Source organism: Lepus europaeus, chromosome 15 (genome assembly GCF_033115175.1).
Source record: "Lepus europaeus isolate LE1 chromosome 15, mLepTim1.pri, whole genome shotgun sequence".
Classification (NCBI taxonomy): domain Eukaryota; kingdom Metazoa; phylum Chordata; class Mammalia; order Lagomorpha; family Leporidae; genus Lepus; species Lepus europaeus.
In genome coordinates this window covers 91506968-91531546 of record NC_084841.1, presented here as the reverse complement: position 1 = coordinate 91531546, position 24579 = coordinate 91506968, and the positions used below count along the sequence as shown (strand labels likewise).

Genomic DNA, 24579 nt, shown 5'->3' with positions numbered 1-24579 from the left:
ACAAAATCCGTTGTGTCCTGACAAATCCATTTTAAGTTGAAAATATCCTAAATTGGAATACGTTTAATTTATGTAACCTCCCAAGTATCGTAGCTTAGCTTAGGCTACCTTAAAAATGTGCTCAGAACACTCAACATTAGCCTTCAGTTGGACTTTGTGGGAGACTATCATATGATGTATTGCCAGCTGAAAAAAATCAATTCAAAATACAGTTTGTACTGCACGGGTACTGCTTTCACACCATCGTAGAGTTGAAAAATTCTAGTTTACACCTTGTAAGTTGGGGACCATTTGTATGTAGCTTCACAGTGTTTACGGGTTTTTTTCTGGATGGTGAGGTCACTGGTAATTTTAATTTCTTTATTTTGAAGATACATGATTTCAGAAATTTTCATACTGTATATATATTCATTTCAAAATAAGAAAGTGATGTTAAAGTTTTTATCCCCTAAAAAACAACATTGGCTGAAACTGAGCTAGAGCATTTGCAACTAGAGCCCCCACTTGAGAGCAGTGCTGATTGCCATGTACAGTGTTTGTGGAGGTGCCAGATGGCTGGAATCTGATGTCACTGAAAAAATGATTAACCTCACTGAGCCCGACATCAGAGGATTGAGTGCTAGCCATGCACGTTATCCATCTTATGAGGCACTGACTACAACTTGTGATCAAAATGTTGAAAGAAATGAAGGCTGTCAACACTGCTGTGAAAGAAACCCTTCTTCACAATATGTGTCTCTTCTTTTGTGTTCAAGAAGATAGGCTGTGATTATTGAATAATCTGCTCAAATGCAGATTGTCTAAAAATGGAATGATAATATCTCTCAGACAGTATTTCAATTTTTTAATTATTTCATTTGAAAGAGAGAGGGTGTGAGAGACAGATCTTCCGTCCACTGTGCCCACCACAACTGGGGCTGGACCAGGCCAAAGACAAGAGCCAAGAACTCAATCTTATTCTCCCACCTGGGTAATAGAGACCCAAGGACTTGAGCCATCACCTGCTGCCTCCCAGGGTGCACATTAGCAGGGAGGTCAGACTAGAAGTCGAGCTAGAACTCAGACCCAGGTATTTTAACATGGGGTACAGGTGTTCCAAGCGGTACTGCTGTACTGAAAACCCTTCCCAGTTCAAATATTTTAGAAATATATTTGCAGATAAAGAGTATTTTCCATCGTTATTAATCTCAGATATTATGGAGCAGCATTTAGTGGTAAGCTTTTCTAATGATAGTAGTAGATTTAGAATCCATGTGTCTTATCTGTTTCCTTTGCACCCAGCAGTACCTTTTGACTGGAGATTAAATCATGGTGCCTCGGCTTCGTCCTTAAGTTGGTTGAGAGCAGAGTGATAAAGTTTCATGTTGTTATGATGTAAACTTAATCTGTCAGATTGTTACCTGAATTGGCCATTTTTTTTTTTCAGCTTTCTGTTGTTCTAAGTATGGATAATCTCTTGGAAGTCTGGCAAAGTGTAGCAAATGGGCAAAGACCAAGCAGGTCAAACAAGGGTTCTCCAAGAGTTTTGATGACGTTTCTGATAGTTTTTGTTTCATGTTTGTCTCATTTATACAATCAGTGATATAAATAAGAAAGAGTGTTGTTGTCCATGTCAGAATAATTTAGTCCTCCCCAACTTTTTTGTTTTGTTTACTGAAGCAGTCCCCCTTGAGGGGCGTGTCACTCATTTCCCTCCTACAAATGAAGAGCATCAGAGAGAGTCCTGTGGGCTCTGTCTGCTGGGTGGTAGCAAGTAAGGGTCTTAATGGCCTGGATCGGACCTGAGAAGAGATCCCTCATTAGTGTCAGAGTGCTTGGGCACTCAGGTCCAGAGGGGCAGGGGCAGAAACATCCCTGTGACTCCTTTCTGCCCAAAGAGGCAGTGCCCAGGTAGGAAGACAAGATGGGTCAGTCACTAGAGCAGGGGCCGTGTAAGCCGCAGTTCGAGAGTGCAGACAGGTGGCCAGGTCTACAGCTGAAGCCAGACCAGGAATGATAAGGTGTAGTCACACACAGTCACTCTGGAGAATTAGGTTCATGCCACACATCGCATCATCAGAACCAGGAGGCATTTCTTCAGGTGGCCCCTGAAGACTAAGGACTGCCCATCGGAGGCCCTGGGCGCATCCCTCTGTGGTTTGGGGCTTTGCATGGAGCCAGACTCTGTTAGTGGGATCGTATAGTTTGTTTTGGTGAACTTAAGTTCAATGAAAAATTCATTCATTATGCTCTGTCTACTCAAAGAACTATAAAATATATACTATGAGTATGTTTCTTCTGCTCACAAATAGTTAACATAGAAATAGAGCTGGATACTTCCAGTGGTGTCTCCAGGGTCTGGGAAATGTTGTTTACATAGAAGCCTCATTCTAATTAAATCAGAATTACAGTTTTAAGATGGTAGTCCTGTGGACATCACTGAGCATTGTAGTGACGTAGTCTGCTACCCTTGGCAAGCTGGGAGGCACCTGGAGACTTACGGGTTCAAGTAACAGACAACTCAACACTGCTGAACCAGCACTGCCACAGAGGAGTATCATTTGTTTATTTAAGAGGTAGAGACGGGGCAGGGGAGAGCAAAGAGAGGGGCCTTCCATCTTCTGGGTCCTTGCACAAAAGCCAGCAACAACCAGGGAGCTGGAAACTCACACCAGCGTGGGTGACAGGCGCTCAAGCACTTTAGCTGTCACCTTGCCTCCCAAGGTGCCTGTGGGGAAGCTGGAGTTAGGCGGGGAGCCTGGACTCCAATCCAGGCATTCTGACACAGACGGGTGTGTCGTAACCATCCTCTCCAACCACTGCATCAACACTTAGCCCAAGAAACTAATTTTAGGAGAGGCATTCAATATACCATTTTTTCTCTTTCTTTCTTGATCTTCTTTCAGGGAATATCTAAGCTACACTATGAATTTAGGCAGAAACAGGCAACTTATTTCTATTTTGTTTCTTGTACATACAAAAATAAAGATGCTAGTAGGAGTCTTTAAAACTGCCCTGTGGGCTAGGAGATATAAAGAGCCTGACTGGATTTGGACTGTGCTGTTTAATAACTGTGTGTCCCTAGGCTAATGGCTTTGTCTTTCTGAAACACATTGAAAACTTAGATAATGCAGAATGACCTTGAGGGCTAGTCTAAAGCAATAATGTAGGTTCCTCTCTGTGATCTTTGGCTGATAAATGATAGGTTTTCCTTTAGCTTTTCTCTTGGACCTACTGATTGTGAACTTAGTTACCATTGTAGTCCTCATTTTCTAGTCTTTGAAAAATTTATGACATTGCCACCTACATTAAAATAACATTTTTAGGGGCCAGTGTTGTGGCATAGCAGGCAAAGCCGTCACCTGAAATGTAAGCACCCCATATGGGTGCCTGTTCATGTCCTGGCTGCTCCACTTCCAATCCAGTTCCCTGGCCTAAGAAAAGCAGCTGAAGATTGCCCAAGTGTTCAGGCCCTTGTCACCCAAATGGGAGACTCAGATGAAGCTCCTGGCTTTGGCCTGGCTTAGTGCTGACTGTTGTGGCCATCTGGGGAGTGAACCAGCAAATTCTCTTTCTCTCTCTCTCTCTTACTTCCTCTCACTCTCGCTTTGTAAGTCTGACTTTCAAAGTAAATAAATCTTTAAAAATAACTTTTTCAACAGGAAGAGTTCATTTATTTATTTATTTATTTCTCAGCCCAGAGCCAGTCTCATTTTTTAAAAAAATATTTATTTATTTATTTGAAAGTCAGAGTTACATAGAGAGAAAAGGAGAGGCAGAGAGAGAGAGGTTTTCATCTGATGGTTCACTCCCTAACTGGCTGCAATGGCCGGAGCTGCACCAATCTGAAGCCAGGAGCCAGGAGCTTGCTCCAGGTCTTCCCATGTGGGTGCAGGGGCCCAAGGACTTGGGCCATCTTCTACTGCTTTCCCAGACCATAGCAGAGAGCTGGATCGCAAGTGGAGCAGCCGGGACTCGAAATGGCATCCATATTGGATGCTGGCACTGCAGGCAGCGGCTTTAGCCACTACACCACAGCGCCAGCCCCAATTATTTTTTTTTATATAAAGGCAATAAATTTCATGTATTTCATATATACAATTTTAAGAGCATTATGATACCCTCACTCTCACCCTTTCTCCTCCTTCTTTTCTTATTTTTCTTTTAATTTTTGCAATGATATAATTTCAATTTACTTTATAATCACAAATTTAACTCTACACTAAATAAAGAATTCAACAAGTAGAAAGTAGAAAAATCACTGTTCCTAAAGAGTATAGATAAGGGCTACAAACTAATCAAATCTACTATGTATTACATTTTTTGTGCTCTGCATATTATAACCACAAATCAGGGAAAAATCATATTTGTCTTTTTGTGACTGGCTTATTTCACTAAGTGTAGTGAACTCAAGTTGCATCTGTTTTGTTGCAAAAGACAAAATTTCATTTTTCTTCTTTTTTTAGCTATTTAGGACCTTTTTTGATTTCATATGAATTTTAGGGTCTTTTTTCCTAGATATGAGGTATTTTGATTGGGGTCACATTGAATGTGTAAATTGCTTTGGCTAGTGTGGACGTTTTGATGATACTAATTCTTCCAATCCATGAACATGAAACATTTTCCCTGTTTTTGTGTGTGTCTTGTTTCTTTCTTCAGTGTTTTGCAATGCTGGCTGTGGTTTGATCATATTTTGCCTTGATTGTGTTGGGGTATGTTCCTTTTATACCCAGTTTGTTTAAGGTTTTTACTGTGACAGGGTGTTGCATTTTGTCAGATGCTTCCTCTGCATCTGTTGAGATAATCATATGGTTTTTATTCTTCAATTTGTTAATGTGATGTATCACTTTTATTGATTTGCTTGTGTTGAACCATCCCTGCATACCAGGGGTAAATCTCACTTGGTCTGGATGAATGATCTTTCTGATGTATTATTGGACTTGATCAGCTGGTATTTTGTTGAAGAGTTAAATATTTATTTATTTTGAAAGAGTTACAGAAACAAAGGGAGAGACAGAGATCATCCATTTACTAGTTTACTCCCCAGCACTGTGTGAGGCTGAAGCAAGAGCCTGGGTACAGGGGCCCAAACACTTGGGCCATCTTCTGCTCTTTTCTTGGGCCATTAGCAGGGAGCTGGACTGGAAGAGAAGCAGCTGGGACACAAACCGGCACCCATATGAGATACCAGGCAATGGCATTACCTGCTATGCCTCAACACTAGGCCCCTTCCCACAAATTATTTTTTAATTTTTAAAATTTAAAAAATTAAATCTCTTAATTTCTCTTGGAAGCACAGTAGTTACTGTAAGGATTTAAGCTCAGTTATGTATTTTCTGTGTATTAAAAGATATTTTAAAGTGGGCATTATAAAAAATTAAGTTTCAGGTCCTTTTTTCTAATGTTGTTATGCACATTTCAAACATCCCCAGTGCCCCCCCACAACAGATGACCACAGTTTATACAATGTTACACACATTGACATAAAATAATATGATGTGGGGGCCAGCTCTGTGGCTTAGTGGGTAAAGCCTCCACCTGCAGTGCCAGCATCCCATATGGGCACCAGTTCAAGTCCCAGTTGCTCCAATTCCAACCCAGCTCTCTGCTATGGCCTGGGAACGCAGTAGAAGATGGCCCAAGTCCTTGGGCTCCTGCACCCATGTGGGAGACCTGGAAGAAGCTCCTGGCTCCTGGCTTCAGATCAGCGCAGCTCCAGCCTTTGCGGTCAATTGGGAAGTGAACCAGTGGATGGAAGACTTCTCTCTCTCTTTGCCTCTCTTATAGCTTTAGTTACCCAAAAATTTGAGACAATGTCCATTATCTTTTTAAAAGAAATCTGAAATGTAATGTTTATATACATTATTAATCAAGTAACGAAAAAATGCTTTGTTCTGTGCTTACCTTCCGCAAGTATTTATTACACTGACAGTTCTGTGTCCAGATTATGTGCTGGGGGTTAGGGTTGTCGTGGTAGTGAAGTCAGACAGACACGGATGCTGTTCAGTGGAGGCAAAGTTGTTGAAAGTGTTCCTCCAGGTTTGTTTTGAAGTTGTGAAGGAGAAGCCCAAAGGGCAGCCAGCCCCTCCAGTGGTTCATGATGTGACGCTGCCTGAAAGCCGTGGCTGCGTCTGGTCTTGTCTCAATCGAGAAGTCGCAGTAGGGCAAGTGTATAATATAGTATTGATAGCAAACCCCTTTTTGGAAGCTGTTTAAAATTCGTGTAGTTTTGTCCTAAGCAAAAGCAAAAGGAGACTCAGTACTGTCATGGTTAGAATAGAAAGCAAAGCAGTCAGTGTAATTTCCATCTCTCTTAGCTTCCAGTGATGCCTGGTTGTTTTGTTTATGCCTCTGTGAGCATTAGCTGGTAGAGGGATCACTTCTCACACAGTCTGAGAAGTAGTCTGCTCACAGTTTTCTTGTTGCTGCTGTGTCTGTAGGACGTTCAGTGGACATCATGACTCCCTGTGTAAGGCGGTGCATCACCTAGCAACTGTTGACTGCATTTTCTCCCTGACCAAGGTCGCTAAGCAAGGAAATTACTGCAGGTAATATATTTTTATTTCCCCTCCTTATCGTGCTCTACATGAGATAGCTTTATTCAATAATCTTAATGTCTTTATTATAAGATACTACAGTTACTGAAGTGTTTTAGTCTCTTGGTAAAGCTGACTGTCATACACCTATAACTTGATTTGAAAATTATTTCCTACTGAGTGCAATGAAAGCAGATGTCAGTATAAGTCTAGAGATAAAGTTTATGTATTTTAATTTTTAAGTTTATGTGGGTAACACTTCTATGAAGTTTTTTGAGCACTCTTCACTTGTTGTCATTGACTTGGACACGTTATAATACATTAACTTTATAAAGGTCCTCCTGTCTGATCATGAATGTGATATATTGATTTCACTTAGCGGAACACCTAGGATTTTATTTTAAAATTGTTATCACTGGGGCCGGCACCGTGGCTCACTTGGTTAATCCTCTGCCTGCGGCGCTGACATCCCATATGGGACCTGGGTTCTAGTCCCAGTTGCTCCTCTTCCAGTCCAGCTCTCTGCTGTGGCCTGGGAAGGCAGTGGAGGATGGCCCAAGTGCTTGGGCTCCTGCCACCCGCATGGGAGACCAGGAGGAAGCACCTGGCTCCTGGCTTTGGATCAGCACAGTGCACCGGCCGTAGTGGCCATTTTGGGGGTGAACCAACGGAAGGAAGACATTTTTCTCCATCTCTCTCTGTCTATAACTCTGTCAAATAAATAAAATTAAAAAAAATTGATATCACTCACAAATACTTCATTTTTTTACAATAAATTCATAACCCACATAGAGAAAACTTCTGTCTTTAAGATTATAGTCTAAAATCCAAAAACGATCCTTTCCTTTTTTTTTTTTTTTATTGACAAGCAGAGTTAGAGAGACAGAGAGAAAGATCTTCCTTTTTCTGTTGGTTCACCCCCCCCCCCCCCCCAAAAGGCCACTATGGCCGGCATGCTGCACTGATCCAAAGCCAGGAGCTGGGTGTTTCCTCCTGGTCTCCCATGTGGGTGCAGGGGCCCAAGCACTTGGGCCATCCTCCACTACCTTCCTGGCCACAGCAGAGAGCTGGCCTGGAAGAGGGGCAACCGGGACAGAATCCAGCGCTCCAACCGAGACTAGAACCCGGGGTGCCGGCATCACGGGCCGAGGATTAGCCTAGTGAGCTGCGTCGCCGGCCAAGGATCCTTTCCTTTTAATGTTGTGTTTCTCTCCCCAGTGGATGCTTTCAGATTCACTCGGGAGATACTCAAGTCACTTTCTTTGACAAACATAAGCATCCATTTTTGAAATTTTTATTAGCCAAATATAGTTAAGAATAATTTAAGTATTTAGGAATTGAAAAGGTTATTGATAGGATATTATGATGAAAAAGACCAATAAATAGCCAAGGATCTAATACAAAGGTGTACAACCTTAGTAATCAATGGGTACTAATTAAAAGGAACTATAACACTATTTACCCACCACGTTGTGAAAAATAAAAAGTTTGGTAATTCTAACTCTAGGTGAGGATATGAAAAGTCCACTGTCAGAGCCTGCTGCCAAGAAGGTAAATCAGTACAACTGCTCTTACCTTTTAAAATAAAAATATGCATATCCTATGTCTTAGAAATTCCACTTCAGCAGCTCGCTGTAGCTTAGAGAAATGCTTGGACACGTGGAGATGGGATGGGATCATTCATTGCGGCATTGTTTATTGTAGTGAAAAGTGACAGAGTCTGAATGTTCCGCAGTGGAGAGTGACTAACTCATCTATACAACACCTTTAGCAGGATGCTGAAAACCTGACAGGAAATGCTCCTCGTTGTCAGTTCACCATATCATAGAGGTCTGTCTGGTGGGCCTAATTTCAGCTGCTTAAAGGCCTTCCAAAGGACAAAGAAAAAAATTAACTTTTTTTCTTTGAAAAAGGAGAATAAGACTTATATGTGGGTCCTTTATACATGTGCAATGCACTTTGAGATCCTCAGTGAGCTCATCTCTCCTTTATCTTTTGACGTTTTCTGATTTTATTATTTAGGAATTATTTCAACATTGGTTATCAGTTATTCCAACTGTATTACAAGAGTCTAAAAGGAAAAGCAAGCTGGAGGGTGATGGTGTGAGAGCAAGGGGAGAGTTGCTGTGGTGTCCTCCTTCCCCTTCCTGTGTTGCCCAGAGTAGGTCCTGCTCTTTCGCCAGGTGTACACGAGAAGCGCAGATGCCTCTCTAGTGGTCTGCAGCCGACTTTAATTGAACACAGCTGAGAAGTCACAATTCTTCATTTGTCACCCATAGCAGCCACGAGAAAGAACAGTGCATGGCAGACATTTTTGCGTTGCCAGGCTAATGAGAAGATGAGGGTGGAGAGCAGGGTAGCAGGGCTGTGGTTGCTAGGGGTGGTGGTGGGGTTTCTGTGTAAGGAAAGCCTGACACAGAAGGCTCACAGGACAGGGCCTGCAGGACTGGCCTCAGACTGGCAGTGGACATGTGAAGAATGTGTTTGCTGGAGCCAAGTGAGACATCTTGTCCTCTCCACCTCCCATCCCTCAGGAAGCATTTCCTGCGAGGTGCTCGGTGACGAGACCCTGGACCATCTTGTTGTGCTAAAAGACATCTGATGATAACTCTTCTGCCTTTTGTTATATTTATTCGTGAACACTTACTTAATATATACGTGGACAGACAGCGTTGTGATAGAGAATAGATGATGTGGAAATGAAAGGCTTCATGTGATTTGGTATTCTCACTGGTGTTTATACATCTGTGAATGAAAACGGTTTGCAATTAAGGAGCAAAGACGGTTATCTTTAAGGAAGCTATGAGCTTTAAAAGATTTCAAAAACTTCTTCAACTGTTTTATTTTTGTCAGTGCAAGTGTTAGAACAACAGAAATAATGAGCTGAAACCTATTAGACATGTATTGAGATTTACAGTTTATTGTTTATAAATAAATGTGTTCCTGGTGCCTGCAAGACAGAGGATGAGCAATTATATTCAGAGCACATTGCCCATTCCAGGTATCCTTGCCTTGAAAACCGAGAAAATACAGAATACAAATTTGAGGTTTGTTTATATTCTTACTAAAATTTGTTCTGAGTTTAACTTTCTTTAAATATCCCTTCATTCTCACTTTTGTAAAGTTATTACTAAAATTACTTTAAGATATTAAAAGAGTTCATTGGACTTTGATGAAATCTATTTTTTTTTCATGTACTGAGGGTTAAAAGAAACTATTGAGTTAAAAAGGAAATAGTTGAGGAATGAAATAATTACAGTATGCTTCCATTTTTTAGATTAGAAATCACAGCTAGTAGGATGCACATTTAAACAAAATTAGATGGAGGAAGGTTGGGAAGGGTGTACACCCAACCCCTCTCAGTGGTAACCCTTGGGAGGAGATGGAGAGTGGGGCCCAGATGGATTTGGAAATAAAGCTAAAATTATAGATGGAAATAGATATAAGAACAGTAAGGCACAAATACAATTTCCATATCAAAAAGACGAAAGATGCCAAAGGCCATAGAAAGATACTTCAGTTAAACCAGACATGACAATGTTCGGTCATTCTAAGTCCAACACATAATATAGTTTATATTAGTGTGACAATTGAATCTAGCAACAGTTTCACATGATTTCCTTTATTATGCTCATTTAAACAGCAATAGTATGGTCTGAACTGTTATCTCTGCTGATGAAGATACTGGTTTGATCTTTGGCTGTAATTGAAAATGGGAAGAGGATGTGTGAAGGTGGACCCCGTGGCGGAGCTGTCATGAAACTGCTGATGTCTGTGCATCAGTGCACTCTGATTAATAATACTGGGTTTCCCAATTCCTATTTTATAGTTAAAATGGAACTTTTATATTCAAAGCCTTATTCCAGACATAATAGCAAGTTAACATCTGTGTTTAAGGCTTTGCTGTCTGTTTACAGAGTGTACTGAGAATTTCTCACGCCATCTTCGAGACTTTTTAAAAGGCTGTTTCGTGCCTCGTAAATGAAAGCATGCTTCCTTTCGCAGACCAGCTCTACAAGAAGAAAGGAAAATCATCATAAAAAATGGAAGGCATCCTGTGATTGATGTGCTGCTCAGCGAGCAGGACCAGTATGTTCCCAATAGTACGAATCTATCAGTAAGTACCCTGTTGGGCCAGAAAGTATGCAGAGGGGGTAACAGTGATTCCGAGCTTCTAAATACCAAGTAAATGTTTTTCTAAGTAAAAATGAGCCGTGTCTGAATTCAAACAGACTAATTAAATTACATAGTCTGATCCTGGGCATGGTTTTAGGTTCACCACCAACTGTGAAAGTGGTGCTGTTGCCAATGAAAGATTATTAATAGATGGAAAGATTTAGGAAGAGTGTTCAGAGATAAGGAAGGGACTGATTTCACTTACATGCTGAATTAGGAAAGTTATAGTTTTTAAACCTTAGAAGATCAAGAACACTAGCAACAGATACTGATTGAAGCTGGGGAAGAAATGAAACCTGGGCAGGGCCGGCATGTTACATGCAGTTACATCGTCCAATCTAGAGCCAGCCACTGAAGTGGTAAGGGAGCATTTCATCAGTGATATATGGCAATAAGCAGACATCCAGTGTGAATGGAACTAGTCTTTGGATTGTACAGAAGTGACTAGGCATTTTATTTCATTGTTAATGTTTTATTTTTAGTTGAGAGGCAAATTGAGAGAGAATGAATTCTTTTCTGATTCATTTCTTAAATGCCCACAATAGCTGGGCCAGAACTGGGAGCTAAGAACTCAGTCTGTGTTTCCCACCTGGGCAGCAGGAACCTAACTCCTTGAACCATGACCCGCTGCCTCACAGGATTTGCATTAGCAGGAAGCTGAAATCAGAGCAGAACTGGGACGTGAACCCAGCACTCTGATATGGGATGTGGACTTCCCAACCTGCATCTTAACCACTGCATTAAATTGACCACTCTAAAAAGGGGGAGGGGAGAGGTGACACTGTGGAATAGTGGGTTAAGTTGCCTCCTACAATGCCATCATCCATCCAGCTCCCTGCTAATGTGCCTGGGAAAGAGCAGAAGATGGCTCAAGTGCTTGGGCCCCTGCACCCATGTGGGAGACTATGACAAAGCTCTTCGCTCCTGGCTGCGGCCTATCTAGCCCTGTCCATTGCGGCCATTTGGGGAGTGAACCAGTGGATGGAAGATCTTTCTCTGTCCCTCTCTCTGTCTCTCTCTCTATCTCTCTGGCTTTTACATAAATAAACCGTCCGTTGTTCTTAGTGGGGCAAGTGAGAGCATCATTCGTGCTCAGGGTCTGCAGTTTACGTAGGCCGACGTGAGGCCTAGTTGAGACAGGGACTCGGAGAAGCTGAGTAGAGTTTGGTCAGAGATGCGTCGTCCACCTAGAGTGAAATAGACTGGTGATGGGGTCAAGAATGAACTTGGAGGCGGTTATTATGAAGGGAGAGAAGGTGTGTCAGAGGGTGAGAAGCCTTGCCTTGAGTCTTCAGCGGTGGTATTCTGGGAGTTGGCAAGACCCCAGGTGTGCCTCTGGAAGGTGGGTAGCGGGGGCGGAAGGTCTGTGGAGATGAGATCAGGGGTGGAGCTTAGGAAAGGGTTGTTTGTGTGAGTGTTAATCATCTGATGGGACAGCAGGATCTGTCATGAAAGAGGACAGTAACCCAAGAAGGGAGCTGCTGACGGGAAGTGTGAAGGTTCTGCGGGGGGGCTGAAGGAACAGGATGACTTCCTACCCTGAAGGGCACCGCTTAGATGTGACAGAAAGCTCAGCTCCACCAACCAGAGGCTGAGCCAGGTTTGAGCCACGTGCGTGGAGAAAACGTTAAGCCAGGGGTCAGAAGCATAGAAGTAGGAGTGTTTGGCAGTTTTTCCGAGGACAGTATGACAGATCTGAGATGCTGGGGAGCAGTTAGAGAGCCAGTACAAAGTGAAGCAGCCCAGAAGTGCCGGAGTCAGTGCAGAGTGGTGTCTCAACGTGGCTAGGCGCGGGTGACAGAGCTGTGCGGTGTGCTGAGTTTGACCACAAGAGGGGTGAGGAGAGAGGAAAGCTCTGAATTTAGAGTTGCATCTTCATCTCTTACAAAATACAAGGGTACTGCAAAACATTTGAGGAAAATGAAATTAAAAGGTAAATTTATTTTGGTGCAGAAAATTTGAAATTCATGTGAGAAGTTTGTGGAAAATTCATATGATGAAAAAGCTGTGCTTGAATTTCAAAAACTTTTTGTACTGAAATTTCATCTTTTAATTCCGTTCTCCATGAAGTACCCTTGTATGACCTGTGTCCTAGCCGGTCCGCACTGCTACAACAAAGTTCCGGAGACTGGGTAGCACAGAGACAACAGAAATCTGCCTCTCATGGTTCTGGGAGCTGGGCAGCCACAGACCCAGCTTCAGCTTCTCGCCGTGGCCTCCTGTGGTGGCTGGCGAGAGGGTGCTGTCTCAGGCTTTCAAGACGGAGTCACGTCCCTTGACCCCACCTCCCAGGACTGCCGTCATAAGGGGTGGGATTTCACATCTGCACTGTGAGGGATTCAGTACCTGAGCTCTGTAGACTTGTTCACTGCTACTCAGAAGTTTGTGCACTTAACTTCCATGGAAGAGCTCCTAATATAAATTAATATTTAGTAGCTTTTTTTCTATTTGATTTGTGACTTAAAAATCATTTCCAGTTACTGTTCCCATGCCCATCAGCCTGATCCCACATATGCCATCCTTGACATTGATATTTTTTCCTATCCTTTTTAATTCTTTTTTTCCCCCTCTTGATTTTAAAAAGTAAATAAGATGTTTTGATGATGCAAAATTTGAGAAATTAAAATAGGCTCCTGTCTGACTACAAGGATGGTTTTAAGAAATATTGAGCTCTTATATTTGAATCTTCGCACAATAAATGGGATGATGTTTTTGTAGCAGGCACTTCAGAATATTCCAGAATATTCATTTGTTTTACATTTGCTTTTTCTAACTTGAGTAGGAGTTGATGTGGAACTGTTGCTATGGTGAAGTGCATTCTATTTTTCAGGGTATAAATTTATATATAGGGATAGTGTTGAGAAAGATCTTACTATGCGGAATTCAATTTTAAGTATAGAATGGCTGTTAATTATAAAATATACCTGGAAAATAATTTATTCGGTTAAATGGCCTTGTTGCTTTTGATAATCATGTAATTTTAAGAAATGGTCTTTCATACTTAGAAATTTTAGGTAGGCTTCTCTGGATTTGATATTTTATAAATGATTACGTTCTTTCTGAACAAGCGTACTTTCTGCCCACTTCCATTCTCCCAGTTTTAAGAATGCTCCATGTACCCCCTCTTTTGTTGCTCCCCCCCACTGACCACCTGAGCCAAGTGCTGTCCAGCCCCTCCCCTGCAGGCAGGCCATGGCTCTGCCACACCCACGTGGAGTGCATCCCTTACTTCCTACCACACTGGACTTTTTTTTTTTTTGACAGGCAGAGTTAGACAGTGAGAGAGAGAGAGAGACAGAGAGAAAGGTCTTCCTTCCGTTGATTCACCCCCCAAATGGCTGCTGCAGCCAGTGTGCTGCGCCAATCCAAAGCCAGGAGCAGGTGCTTCTCCTGGTCTCCCATGGGGTGCAGGGCCCAAGCACTTGGGCCATCCTCCACTGCCTTCCCGGGCCACAGCAGAGAGCTGGACTGGAAGAGGAGCAACCGGGACAGAATCCAGTGCCCCATCCGCGTCTAGAACCTGGGGTGCTGGCCCCCGCAGGCGGAGGATTAGCCAAGTGAGCCGTGGCGCCAGCCCACATTGACTTCTCACAGTTCCCAAGTTGCTGTGCCTCTGGGACTTGACTGATGGAGTTCCCTCTGCCTAGACTGTGGCCTGTCTCCACACTGTGCCTCACACCTCCGATGACCCCCAAGAACCTCTGTGCAGCTCCCGCTTGTTCTTCCTGTCTCATCTTGTCCACAGCAGCTTTCCCACATCAAGGCCACACAGCACCTCCCTGCGTGCTTCTCCATCTCAGCACTTGCCCTGCTGACTTGTCACTCCTCCCGTGTCCCCAGCAGACCCAAGCTTGAAGGGAGTTGACAGTGGTCACAGTTGTCCGACAGACAGCAGGCTCCCAGGCAGGTTCACTCCAGCAGTGAGGAGTCAGCACACGCCTTCTTGTGCTCTCCATATCTCACTGTTAACTTTGCCTTTTTTTTTTTTTTTTTCCTTTACAGGCTTGCTTTTTAGGACATGTGTGGGGATTTCACTGTTGGCAGAATAATTGTGCTGTAGAACTGGAGGGAAATGAGGGACCACCCAGTCAGCGTAAGCGCCCCTTCATCTTTGAGAGTAAACTAAGGCCCCGAAGGGGAGGTGAGCTGGCAAGGGTTCCTCCTTGGGTAATGCTGAGTGGCTTCCCACGACAGCAGTGTGTTCTAAGGAAGCAGCACACGTGGAAAATGCTGATAGTCTGGTGGCCACTGGAATAGGGGGAGAGGGACAGGGTGCCACAGGAGGCTGGCCAGGGGCTGTAGCTGCCCTCCCCCATCACTAAGGGCTAGGGGTCAACAACCTGGCACCGCTGTGGCCCTGCAAAGCCACCCAAGACAAGTGCTTGAGAAACTCCCAGACGGTGGCCGGCGCCGTGGCTCAACAGGCTAATCCTCCGCCTTGCGGCGCCGGCACACCGGGTTCTAGTCCCGGTCGGGGCACCGATCCTGTCCCGGTTGCCCCTCTTCCAGGCCAGCTCTCTGCTGTGGCCAGGGAGTGCAGTGGAGGATGGCCCAAGTGTTTGGGCTCTGCACCCCATGGGAGACCAGGATAAGCTCCTGGCTCCTGCCATCGGAACAGCGCGGTGCGCCGGCCGCAGCGCGCTACCGCGGCGGCCATTGGAGGGTGAACCAACGGCAAAAGGAAGACCTTGCTCTCTGTCTCTCTCTCACTGTCCACTCTGCCTGTCTAAAATAAAAAAAAAAGAAAAAAAAGAAAAAAAAAAAAAAAAAAAGAAACTCCCAGACGGTGTTGTGGCCTTCACCCTCCCACAACCGTTTGTCTACTGAACCACTGACCTGTAGCTGAGGGCTTTAGACCGAACTCAAAGTTGGGGTTTTAGTTTGTTTGTGGAGGTTTTTAGCCATAATATAAGTAAAAATATCCAAGTTATTGGCAAGGGGAAAGGAGAAGCAAGGATAATGGCTTCTCAATTTGGGAGTGAAGAAAATGTGGCAGATCTGGAGAGCAGTGATTCCCAGGAAGCCTCTGAACCCTTGGGCCTCTCCTCAAGGGTGTCCCCAGCCTAGAGTTCTGGGGTGGGGCAGGCACACTCTGGGGTCCTGGTGAGAGGCCCTCCTCCCAAGGTCAAGAAGGGCCTGAGGCACGTTGGTGCATAGTGAAGTGTGTGCCACAAAGCAGGCACTCACATATTTGTCACACAGATGCATGCTTGGAGCTGGTAAAGACGAGAGAAGTCTCCCCAATTTCTTCTCTCCTCCCGGTACAGTACTCCTAGGTTCTCCAGACAAACCTGCTTTGGCTGTGTCTGAGCTAGCAGTAAGGCTGCATATAGAAATATCCTTGGCTTTTGACTGTTTCTACCTAATTAGCAAGCTGAACAGCAATAATGCTTATCAGAATATGTGTCTGTGCTTACTCTTAGTAAGTCCATAGTTAGGTTATTCTCACTGGTTGTGCTATGAATGTGGTGATTGGAACATGAAACCAAGAATGAAAACGAGGGAATTCCTAATGGTAAAAAAGCAGTGGATTCTGTCACTTCTTTCTATTTTATTTTATTTTTATTTTTATTTATTTATTTATTTATTTATTTTGACAGGCAGAGTGGACAGTGAGAGAGAGACAGAGAGAAAGGTCTTCCTTTTGCCGTTGGTTCACCCTCCAATGGCCACCGCAGTAGGTGCGCTGCGGCCGGCGCACCACGCCGATCCGATGGCAGGAGCCAGGTGCCTCTCCTGGTCTCCCATGGGGTGCAGGGCCCAAGCACCTAGGCCATCCTCCACTGCACTCCCGGGCCACAGCAGAGAGCTGGCCTGGAAGAGGGGCAACCGGGACAGGATCGGTGCCCCGACCGGGACTAGAACCCGGTGTGCCGGCACCGCAAGGCGGAGGATTAACCTAGTGAGCTGCGGCGCCGGCCTTGTCACTTCTTTCCTCTGGTGCCCTCCCCTCCTGCCTCAGCAACAGTGAGCTAGGGAGGGGCGTTTAAAAGGGAGTCTCGCCCTGTGCTGCTGTCTCTCTTCCTGTCCCTTCCTCATCTCTGTTGACCAAACTCCTGCTCATCCGACAAAACGCCTTTCCCGCCTTAGGGCCAGCACCATCACTGTGGCCAGAAATGGCCGCCTTCTTTTCCAGCACTGTGTTCTGTTTACAGATTCTCATCACGTACTGCTTTTGGTGGTGCAGTGTGTTGTGACAGCAGATGTAAGTTTGAGCCTTGCTCTGCTGCTGTTTCACACTCCTCTTGAGTAGGCCTCTTACCCGCCGGGCCTCTGCTTCCTCCTCGGTGTAGCGAGCTGTTGGACTGGGTGATAGTCAGCTTTCACGTGGGTCGGCATCCAGGGTCAGAGGGTTTGGAGCCTCCCCTGGGCATCTCAGCACGTGACCTGTGCTGCCCTGTGGCCTCATTCTTCTTGCTGTCCTCCTGTCTCGGCCTTGGAGAGGACAGTGCAAAGATTTGCCCGAGAGCTTTTGCTTGGAGTCTCTCATTGCGACCTGCTGTTGGTTGACATTGTTGGGGAAAAATTTTCTTCGAAACTGCCAAACTTTGTGTGACTATTATAAAAATAGTTCTTCCAGAATTCTCTAGAGATAGATATCAGTAACTGTGCCTGTCAGGGAAGAAAGCGTTGTCTGCAGAAAGGTAGCAGGTGCTCAGGTCTCGGAAGCCAGCATCTGGCAGTGTCGGTGGGCTTCTTTTTTCCCTACTGTGCGTCTCCTGACGTCAGGGATGTGATGGCTGACTTACAGCTGAGGCACCTGTACCCAGCGCGGGACTCAAGGCCGCTGAGCTGGCACACCTCTTCTCTTATTTAGCAGTGACTGACTTCTTGTCGTTGGGCCAGGGTCCACTGAGGGACATCAGTCAGGATGCACCTCACTGCCATCCCAGTCCTGCCGTCTTGGTGGGCAGGCCTCTGTTTCCTTACCTGTGAAATGGGGATACAGTGTTACGAGAATTCCCCTCTGAGGGCTGAGTGAGATGATGCCTGTGGGGTCATGGGCGCAGGGCCCTGAGTGTTCCTGCTGACTTTCTGGCAGTCCCTCTCATTTCTCCATCTTCTCTTCCCTGTAGAAGATGGCATTAAATGTGGTCTCAGATTTGGCTTCAGTGTTTAGATAAAACACTGAGATCTTAGAGATTGATGCCTGTTCAGACACTGACGATACTCAGGTCAAACTTGGGAGCGCGTCCTTCAGTCTTCAGAAGAGTCATCAACAGTTCACTGGAGGTGCCACCCGGAGCTTGCTTGCTGACATCCATTCGTCTGTCTGTCCATCCATCTGTCCGTCCATCCATCCATCCATCTGTCATAGCTCTAGTTTCTTGAGAACTTGCTCTGTCTATGGCCTCGTGCCTGGTGCCTACCGCAGGTGTAGGCACTGTCTGGTTAGCCCTGTTGGATGTCCAGTAACTTCAGTAAGGGGAAAGGCGGTTCTTCCAGCCTGAGAACCTGACTACTCTGTTAGAATGTTTACTCAGACCAGTTGGTCTGCTAGAGAGATTTGATGTGTCTTTTGTTTTTCTTTTCTAAAGGTTTATTTATTTATTTGAAAGTCACAGTTGCAGAGAGAAAGAGAGGAGGCAGAGAGAGTTACCCACATGAATCCACCGATTCACTCCCCAAGTGGCCACAATGTGGGTAACAGGGGCCCAAGTACTTGGAGCCATTTTCCGCCGCCTTTTATCTCCCAGGCCATAGCAGGGAGCTGAGTTGGAAGTGGAGCAGCCGGGACTTGAACCGGTGCCCATATGGGATGCCGGCAGTTGCAGGTGGCCGCTTTACCACTATACCACACGCCATCCCCTGTTGTGTCTTTATTATCTGGGAGACTTTGATGTTTGGTGCCTCACATATGCATGATTCTTGCTAAAAGATAAGGAAGCACATTTAATAAGTGAAATTTCTTTATCATTTTCTTACTGTGTCATCTTGAGAACTGTGGAGGAAAAGGGAGTTATACGTGGGGTCCTCACAAAGGTCATGGAAATGAATATTATGAGAAAACTACGTGGACTTCAGAGTTTTTTGCATTAAAAAACTTTGTCTTAATTCCATTTTTTAAATTTAGTTTTTTTTTAAAAAAGCCATTTATTTATTTTCATTTTATTTGAAAGAGAGACAAAGATCTTTCATTTGCTGGTTCACTCTCCAGATAGCTATAAGAGCCAGGGTTGGGCCATGCCGAAACAAGGAGCCCAGAACTCCATCATGGTCACCCACATGAGTGGCAGGGATCCAAGAACTTGAGCCATTAGCCACTGCCTCCCAAGATGCACGTTAGCAGGAGCTAAAGTGGAAGCAGCGGGCTGGGGCTCAGCCCAGGCTCTTCAGTACGGGGTGCAGGCATCCCGGGCAGTGACTTAACTGCTGGGCCAGGTGCTTGTTACAATTTTATTTGAGAGGCAGTGAGACAGAGGCAGTGCCCACAGTGTCTAGAATTAGGCCAAGCCAAAGCCTAGAGCAAAGAACTCAACCCTGGCCTACCACATGGGGGTGACAGGAACTACTTGAGTCATCGCACTGCCTCCCCCGGTCTGTGTTGGCAGAAAGCTGGAGTTGCGTATTGAACCCAGGTATTCTCATACAGGATGCAAGTATCCCAGATGACCTAATGCTTATACCTAGAATTTTGTACAGGTGGAACTGGCAGCTCAAGATGTTCATAGTAGAAAACTAGAGAAAACAGAGGTCATCTCGTTGTCTTCAGAGTAGAGAAGTCATCTAGTTAACTGGAAATAATTTGGACTTTCCCTTTTCAGGTATTACTGACTTGTATTAATGAGTAAATAATTTTTCTTAAGATCATTTACTGATTGTCATGTTCAGTTAGAGCAAAATCTAAAGTTTCAGGCAAGAGAGATAGCAGCAGATCTCGTTGGCTCAAAGTGTGGACTTGCCTCGGTTAAATTTTAAGTCCTCTGTCCGGATCTCAGTTCCTTACCTGAGAAGTGGCGATGAAGACGATGAACACACATTCAGAGTGGCACCTGGCCTGGGCATGTGTGATAAAAGCAGACTTTGATTTTTAGTTAATCTATTAATTAAGATTAAAATAAATTGATGTTAATATCCATGGAAAGCAGGTTTTCAGTTGATTTAAAAATAGGGGTGGGTGGGGATGGAACCTGCTCCAAGGGTACCTCAGCCTTCTGGTGGCCTCCCTCTGCTCTCAGGAGGGCTAGCTGGTGTCCGAGATGATTCTTACCACTGCTGCCCCTCCTCTGCTTCTCCAATCTCTGTGTGAACCCAACTTCATAGAGAGGCAAACTCTAAACACTGGGGAGCTTTGGGAAGTAGTGGGTACCTACAACATGTCAACACCGCCACTGGATATCTGGGCTTGCTCTGGCCAGGGGCCATGGGGAACTACCTAGGGCTGGAGAGGAGCCTAAGTAGGACAGGGGCCAGCCCTCCAATTTCCCTAAGGGGTCCAGTAGTGGTCCCCAGAGGTTGAGGTTTCTTGGGGCAGGGGTGACGCTCACAGGCCTGGATTAGCTAGAACTTGCCCAGTAGGCTGGAGTAGGGTCTGGTAGCCATTAAATCACTGGATTCTGTCACACTCTGGAGTAGAGTTGCCAAGGCACCCAGTTAAGTTTGAATTTCAGGTAAACAATGTTTTTGAGGATAAGAATGTTCCATTCAATATTTGTTTTATACTAAAATAATTGTCATTTACCGGAAGTTCAAATTTAACTGAGTGTCCTATACTTGACCTGCGGTTCTAGTCTACAGAGACCTCGTGGAGGGTTCAGGGTGCTGAGGTGGTCCTCCCCCAGCTCTGGGTAATAGCCATTAAACTTTTGTTTTCAAAACTTAATGATCCCAGGTGGCATCATCATTAGAATCATACTTTATTCTCTTCAGTGAGTTGTAGAGTTTAGAGAATTTCAGTAAGTGTTGCAGAATCGGCTCCCTTTAAGAGCAGTCCCTGTTGGTGCCACCACCCCAGCAATATTGCATGAAGATCTGGGAAGGAGGTAATTAAGTTGACCTTGGTGATGTGTAAATAATTAGGCAGCTCTGATGTTAATTGGGCTTCAACAGCAGGGGTCTTTGGGGCACCATTACTGCAGTCAAAACAGTAACTTACTTTGCAGTGTTTGTTTTCTGTCACCTTGGTTAGAAAGACCCACAGGAATGTGCCCATGGTCTCCACAGAGGGCATTTTTTTTTTTTTTAATTTGGAGTTTATTTTTTAGCTTTCATCACATTTCATGTTTTAGTAGAAGCCAAAACCAAGCACTGAGTAAGCTGTTGTCTCTGTGGTGACTCTCAGAGTTGTAACGAGGCTGTCCAGCCAGTAAGAGCAGGTTGCAAATGTGTTTAGAGCAGGACAAACATATAGCTGTCAACAGCTATTTTAGAAGAGGCGGTGGAAATCAACTTATTCATACATGTAAAGTCCTCTTAATGTTACTTTTGTCTTTTGAAGGATCTAAATTTCTCCTAACACACAGAAACACTAGAAATAGATCTTGAAATTTATTTATCAGAAAATATGGGATGTTCTGTTCATTAAGTATGTTGAATTCCTACCCCAGAACTTTTAATGATAAAGAATCTAATATTCTAATATTTTTTTATTTTAAATGACAAAGAATCTAGTATTAAATTATTTTTGCCTTTTCACTTTCAACATGGTGACCTTTGATGAGCACAGAGTCTTAATTTTAATAAAGTGGAATGTGTCAGCTCCTCCTTTTGTGGGTACATGTTTCTGTGCTTAAGAAATTATTTGAATTCCTGGGGCCATAAAGATATTCTTTTGTATTTTCTTATAGACATTTTAAAGTTTTGATTTTCAGATTTAGATCTTTAATCCATCTATCCAAAATTTATTTTTACATATAGTGTGAAGTAAGACTTCAATCTTTCTGTATGGATAATTTGTTCTACACCAGTTTTCAGTTACCCCATTCCTTCTCCATCAGTATGCAGAATTATTTGTCACACATTTAATTTTCCATATTTCATGGGGCTATTTAAGACTATTATTTCTCACTAGTCATTTGTTTTTTTCCTAAGCCCATATCTCACGTATTAATCTAGCATTATAAAATTTTTTATATGTGATGGGGAAAGTTCTCCCCTCTATTAAAGTAGAACATCTTGACTTTTCTTGAACATTTGCTGCTGCATTTCATTTTACAGTGACCTTATTCAATCCCTTGGGAAAAGAAATTGAGAATTTTACTGGGCTTGCATTGACCCTATTGGTCAGTTCAGGGAGAAGTTGGTTTGCTTATGATGCAATTCTGACATATGAATGTGTCCCTTTATGAATGCAGTTTATTTTTATATTGGTTTTCTTTAAGTTCTCTCAATAAAATTTAAAAATTGTTCCCTATGAAGGCTTTGAAATATATTTTATTAGATTTATTGCCAAGTACTTTTTGTTGGCATATAGGCCACGTCTTTTTTTCTATAATTATGTTTCCTAATTTTTTGTTGCTGCTACAGAAAAATGCAATTCATTTTGCATCTGGGTCTTAATCTAGCCACCTTGCTAGACTCTTTGCTTGGTAATGATACTTTGTCTAAAGTATTCTTTTTTGGTTTTGTTTGTAGACCATATGAACTATTCTATTCATCTTTCCTAGTTCTTATGTCTTTTTTTTTTTTTTAAGATTTCTTTATTTATTTGAAAGAGTTACACAGAGAGAGGAGAGGCAGAGAGAGAGAGAGAGAAACGTCTTCTATCCACTGGTTCACTCTCCAGTTGGCTGCAACCGCCTCAACTGTGCCAATCCGAAGCCAGGAGCCAGGAGGTTCTTCCGGGTCTTCCATGCAGATGCAGGGGCCCAAAGACTTGGGCCATCTTCCACTGCTTTCCTAGGCCAAAGCAGAGAACTGGATTGGAAGTGGAGCGCCCATATTGGATGCTGGTGATTCAGGCCAGTGCATTAACCCACTGAGCCACAGTGCCTCTGGCTCCAATGTCTTTTTTTTTTTTTTTTTTTTTTTTTTTTATCATGCTTATGCTGCCTAGGACCTCCAAGACAGTGTGAACCTTGTGCCTTGATTGATCCAAAGGCCAGGCTTCCAGCTGCTCACTGTTAAGGCTGCTCTTTGCTGTGGGGTTTTGATGGATGCTCTTTACCTGGCTGCAGGGTGTAAACTTTGCTGGTGCTCAGAAAGTGTGGGATTTGGGAACTTCTGGGATTTTGGATTTGTGGATTAGGGATGCTCACCGTGTTAATCAGCTGTGAAGTCCTGAATTCACAAAAACTATTAAACACAGGGAAAAATGAGTAAGTAACACGTATGTGATCATGTGTGTTTTTTTTTCAAGAATTTATTTATTTATTTGAGAGGTAGAGTTACAGACAGAGAGAGGAAGAGACAGAGAGAAAGGTCTTCCATCTGCTGGTTCACGCCCCAAATGGCTGCAACGGCCGATGCTGGGCCGATCAGGAGCCAGGAGCTTATTCCAGGTCTCCTATGCAGGTACAGGGGCCTAAGCAGTTGGGCCATGTGTCCCACTGCTTGCCCAGGCCATAAGCAGAGAGCTGGATCTGAAGAGGGACAGCCGGGACATGAACCAGCGACTATATGGGAAACTGGCACCACAAATGGAAGCTTAGCCTACTGTGCCACAGCGCCAGCCCTGATCATGTGATTTTTTTTAAGGAATATAAACTTCATGCATTTCATTTATACAAATTTAAGAATATAGTGATTCTTCCCACCATACCTCCCTCCTTTCTTCCTCTTACTTCTCTCATTTGCATTCTTTTTACAAAGATCTATTTTTAGTTAACTTTATACTCATAAGATTAATTATATACTAAGTAGAGAATTCAACAATTAGTATGAAGAAAAAAGAAAAACAAACATTGTTCTCCAACAGTCAAGACAAGGATTGTTCAAAATCATCGCATCAGAGTGTCAATTTCACTCCTGTAGATTATCTTTTAGGTACTCTGTTAGTTACCACAGATTGGAGAGAATATATGGTATTTGTCGTTTTGGGACTGGCTTATTTCACTAAGTATAATGGTTTCCAATTGCCTACATTTTGTTGCAAATGAGAAGTTTTCTTTTTTTAACTGCTGTGTAATATTCCATAGTATATAATTTCTTTATACAATCTTCAGTTGATGGACATCTGGGTTGATTGCATATCTTAGCTTTTTCCTTTGGGTATATTCCCAAGAGTGGGATGGCTGGGTCGTATGGTAGGTCTATATCAGCTTTCTGTGATATCTCCATACTGTCTTCCACATTGACTGCACCAGTTTACATTCTCACCAACAGTGGATTAGGGTACCCCCTCTTCCCCACTTCCTTGCCAGCATTTGTTGTTTGTTGATTTCTGTATGGAAGCCATTTTAACAGGGGTGAGGTGAAGCCTTATGGTGGTTTTGATTTGCACTTCTCTGATGGCTGGTGATCCTAAGTATTTTTTCATATGTCTGTTGGCCATTTGAATTTCCTCTCCTGAAAAATGTCTGTTCAGGTCCTTTGCCCATTTCTTAAATGGCTTGTTTGCTTTGCTCTGTTGACTTTCTTGAGCTCTTTATAGATTCTGGAATTAATCCTTAATCAGTTGTATAGTTTGCAAAATTTTCACCCATTCTGTTGATCTTTTTTTTTTTTTTTAAGATTTATTTATTTATTTGAAAGAGTTACACAGAGAAGGAGAGGCAGAGAGAGAGAGATGTCTTCCATCCGCTGGTTCACTCCCCAGTTGGCCGCAACGACTGGAGCTGGGCCAGTCTGGAGCCAGAAGCCAGGAGCTTCTTCCGGGTCTTCCATGTGGGTGCAGGGGCCCAAGGCTTTGGGCCATCTTCTACTGCTTTCCCAGGCCATAGCAGAGAGCTGGATCGGAAGTGTAGAAGTCGGGACTTGAACCAGTGCCCATATGGGATGCCGGCATTGA

General features: G+C 43.8%; 1 protein-coding gene across 2 annotated transcripts in view; it reads left to right on the top strand.

Annotated features, from left to right (window-relative positions):
- Positions 1–24579, top strand: part of MSH3 (mutS homolog 3) — a 178447-nt gene that overhangs the window by 105028 nt on the left and 48840 nt on the right. For both annotated transcript variants that reach the window (XM_062212494.1, XM_062212493.1), the window contains exons 18-19: positions 6420–6527; positions 10521–10632. In XM_062212494.1, coding sequence (XP_062068478.1) covers positions 6420–6527; positions 10521–10632 — 220 coding nt within the window. The remainder of the gene's footprint in view (positions 1–6419; positions 6528–10520; positions 10633–24579) is intronic.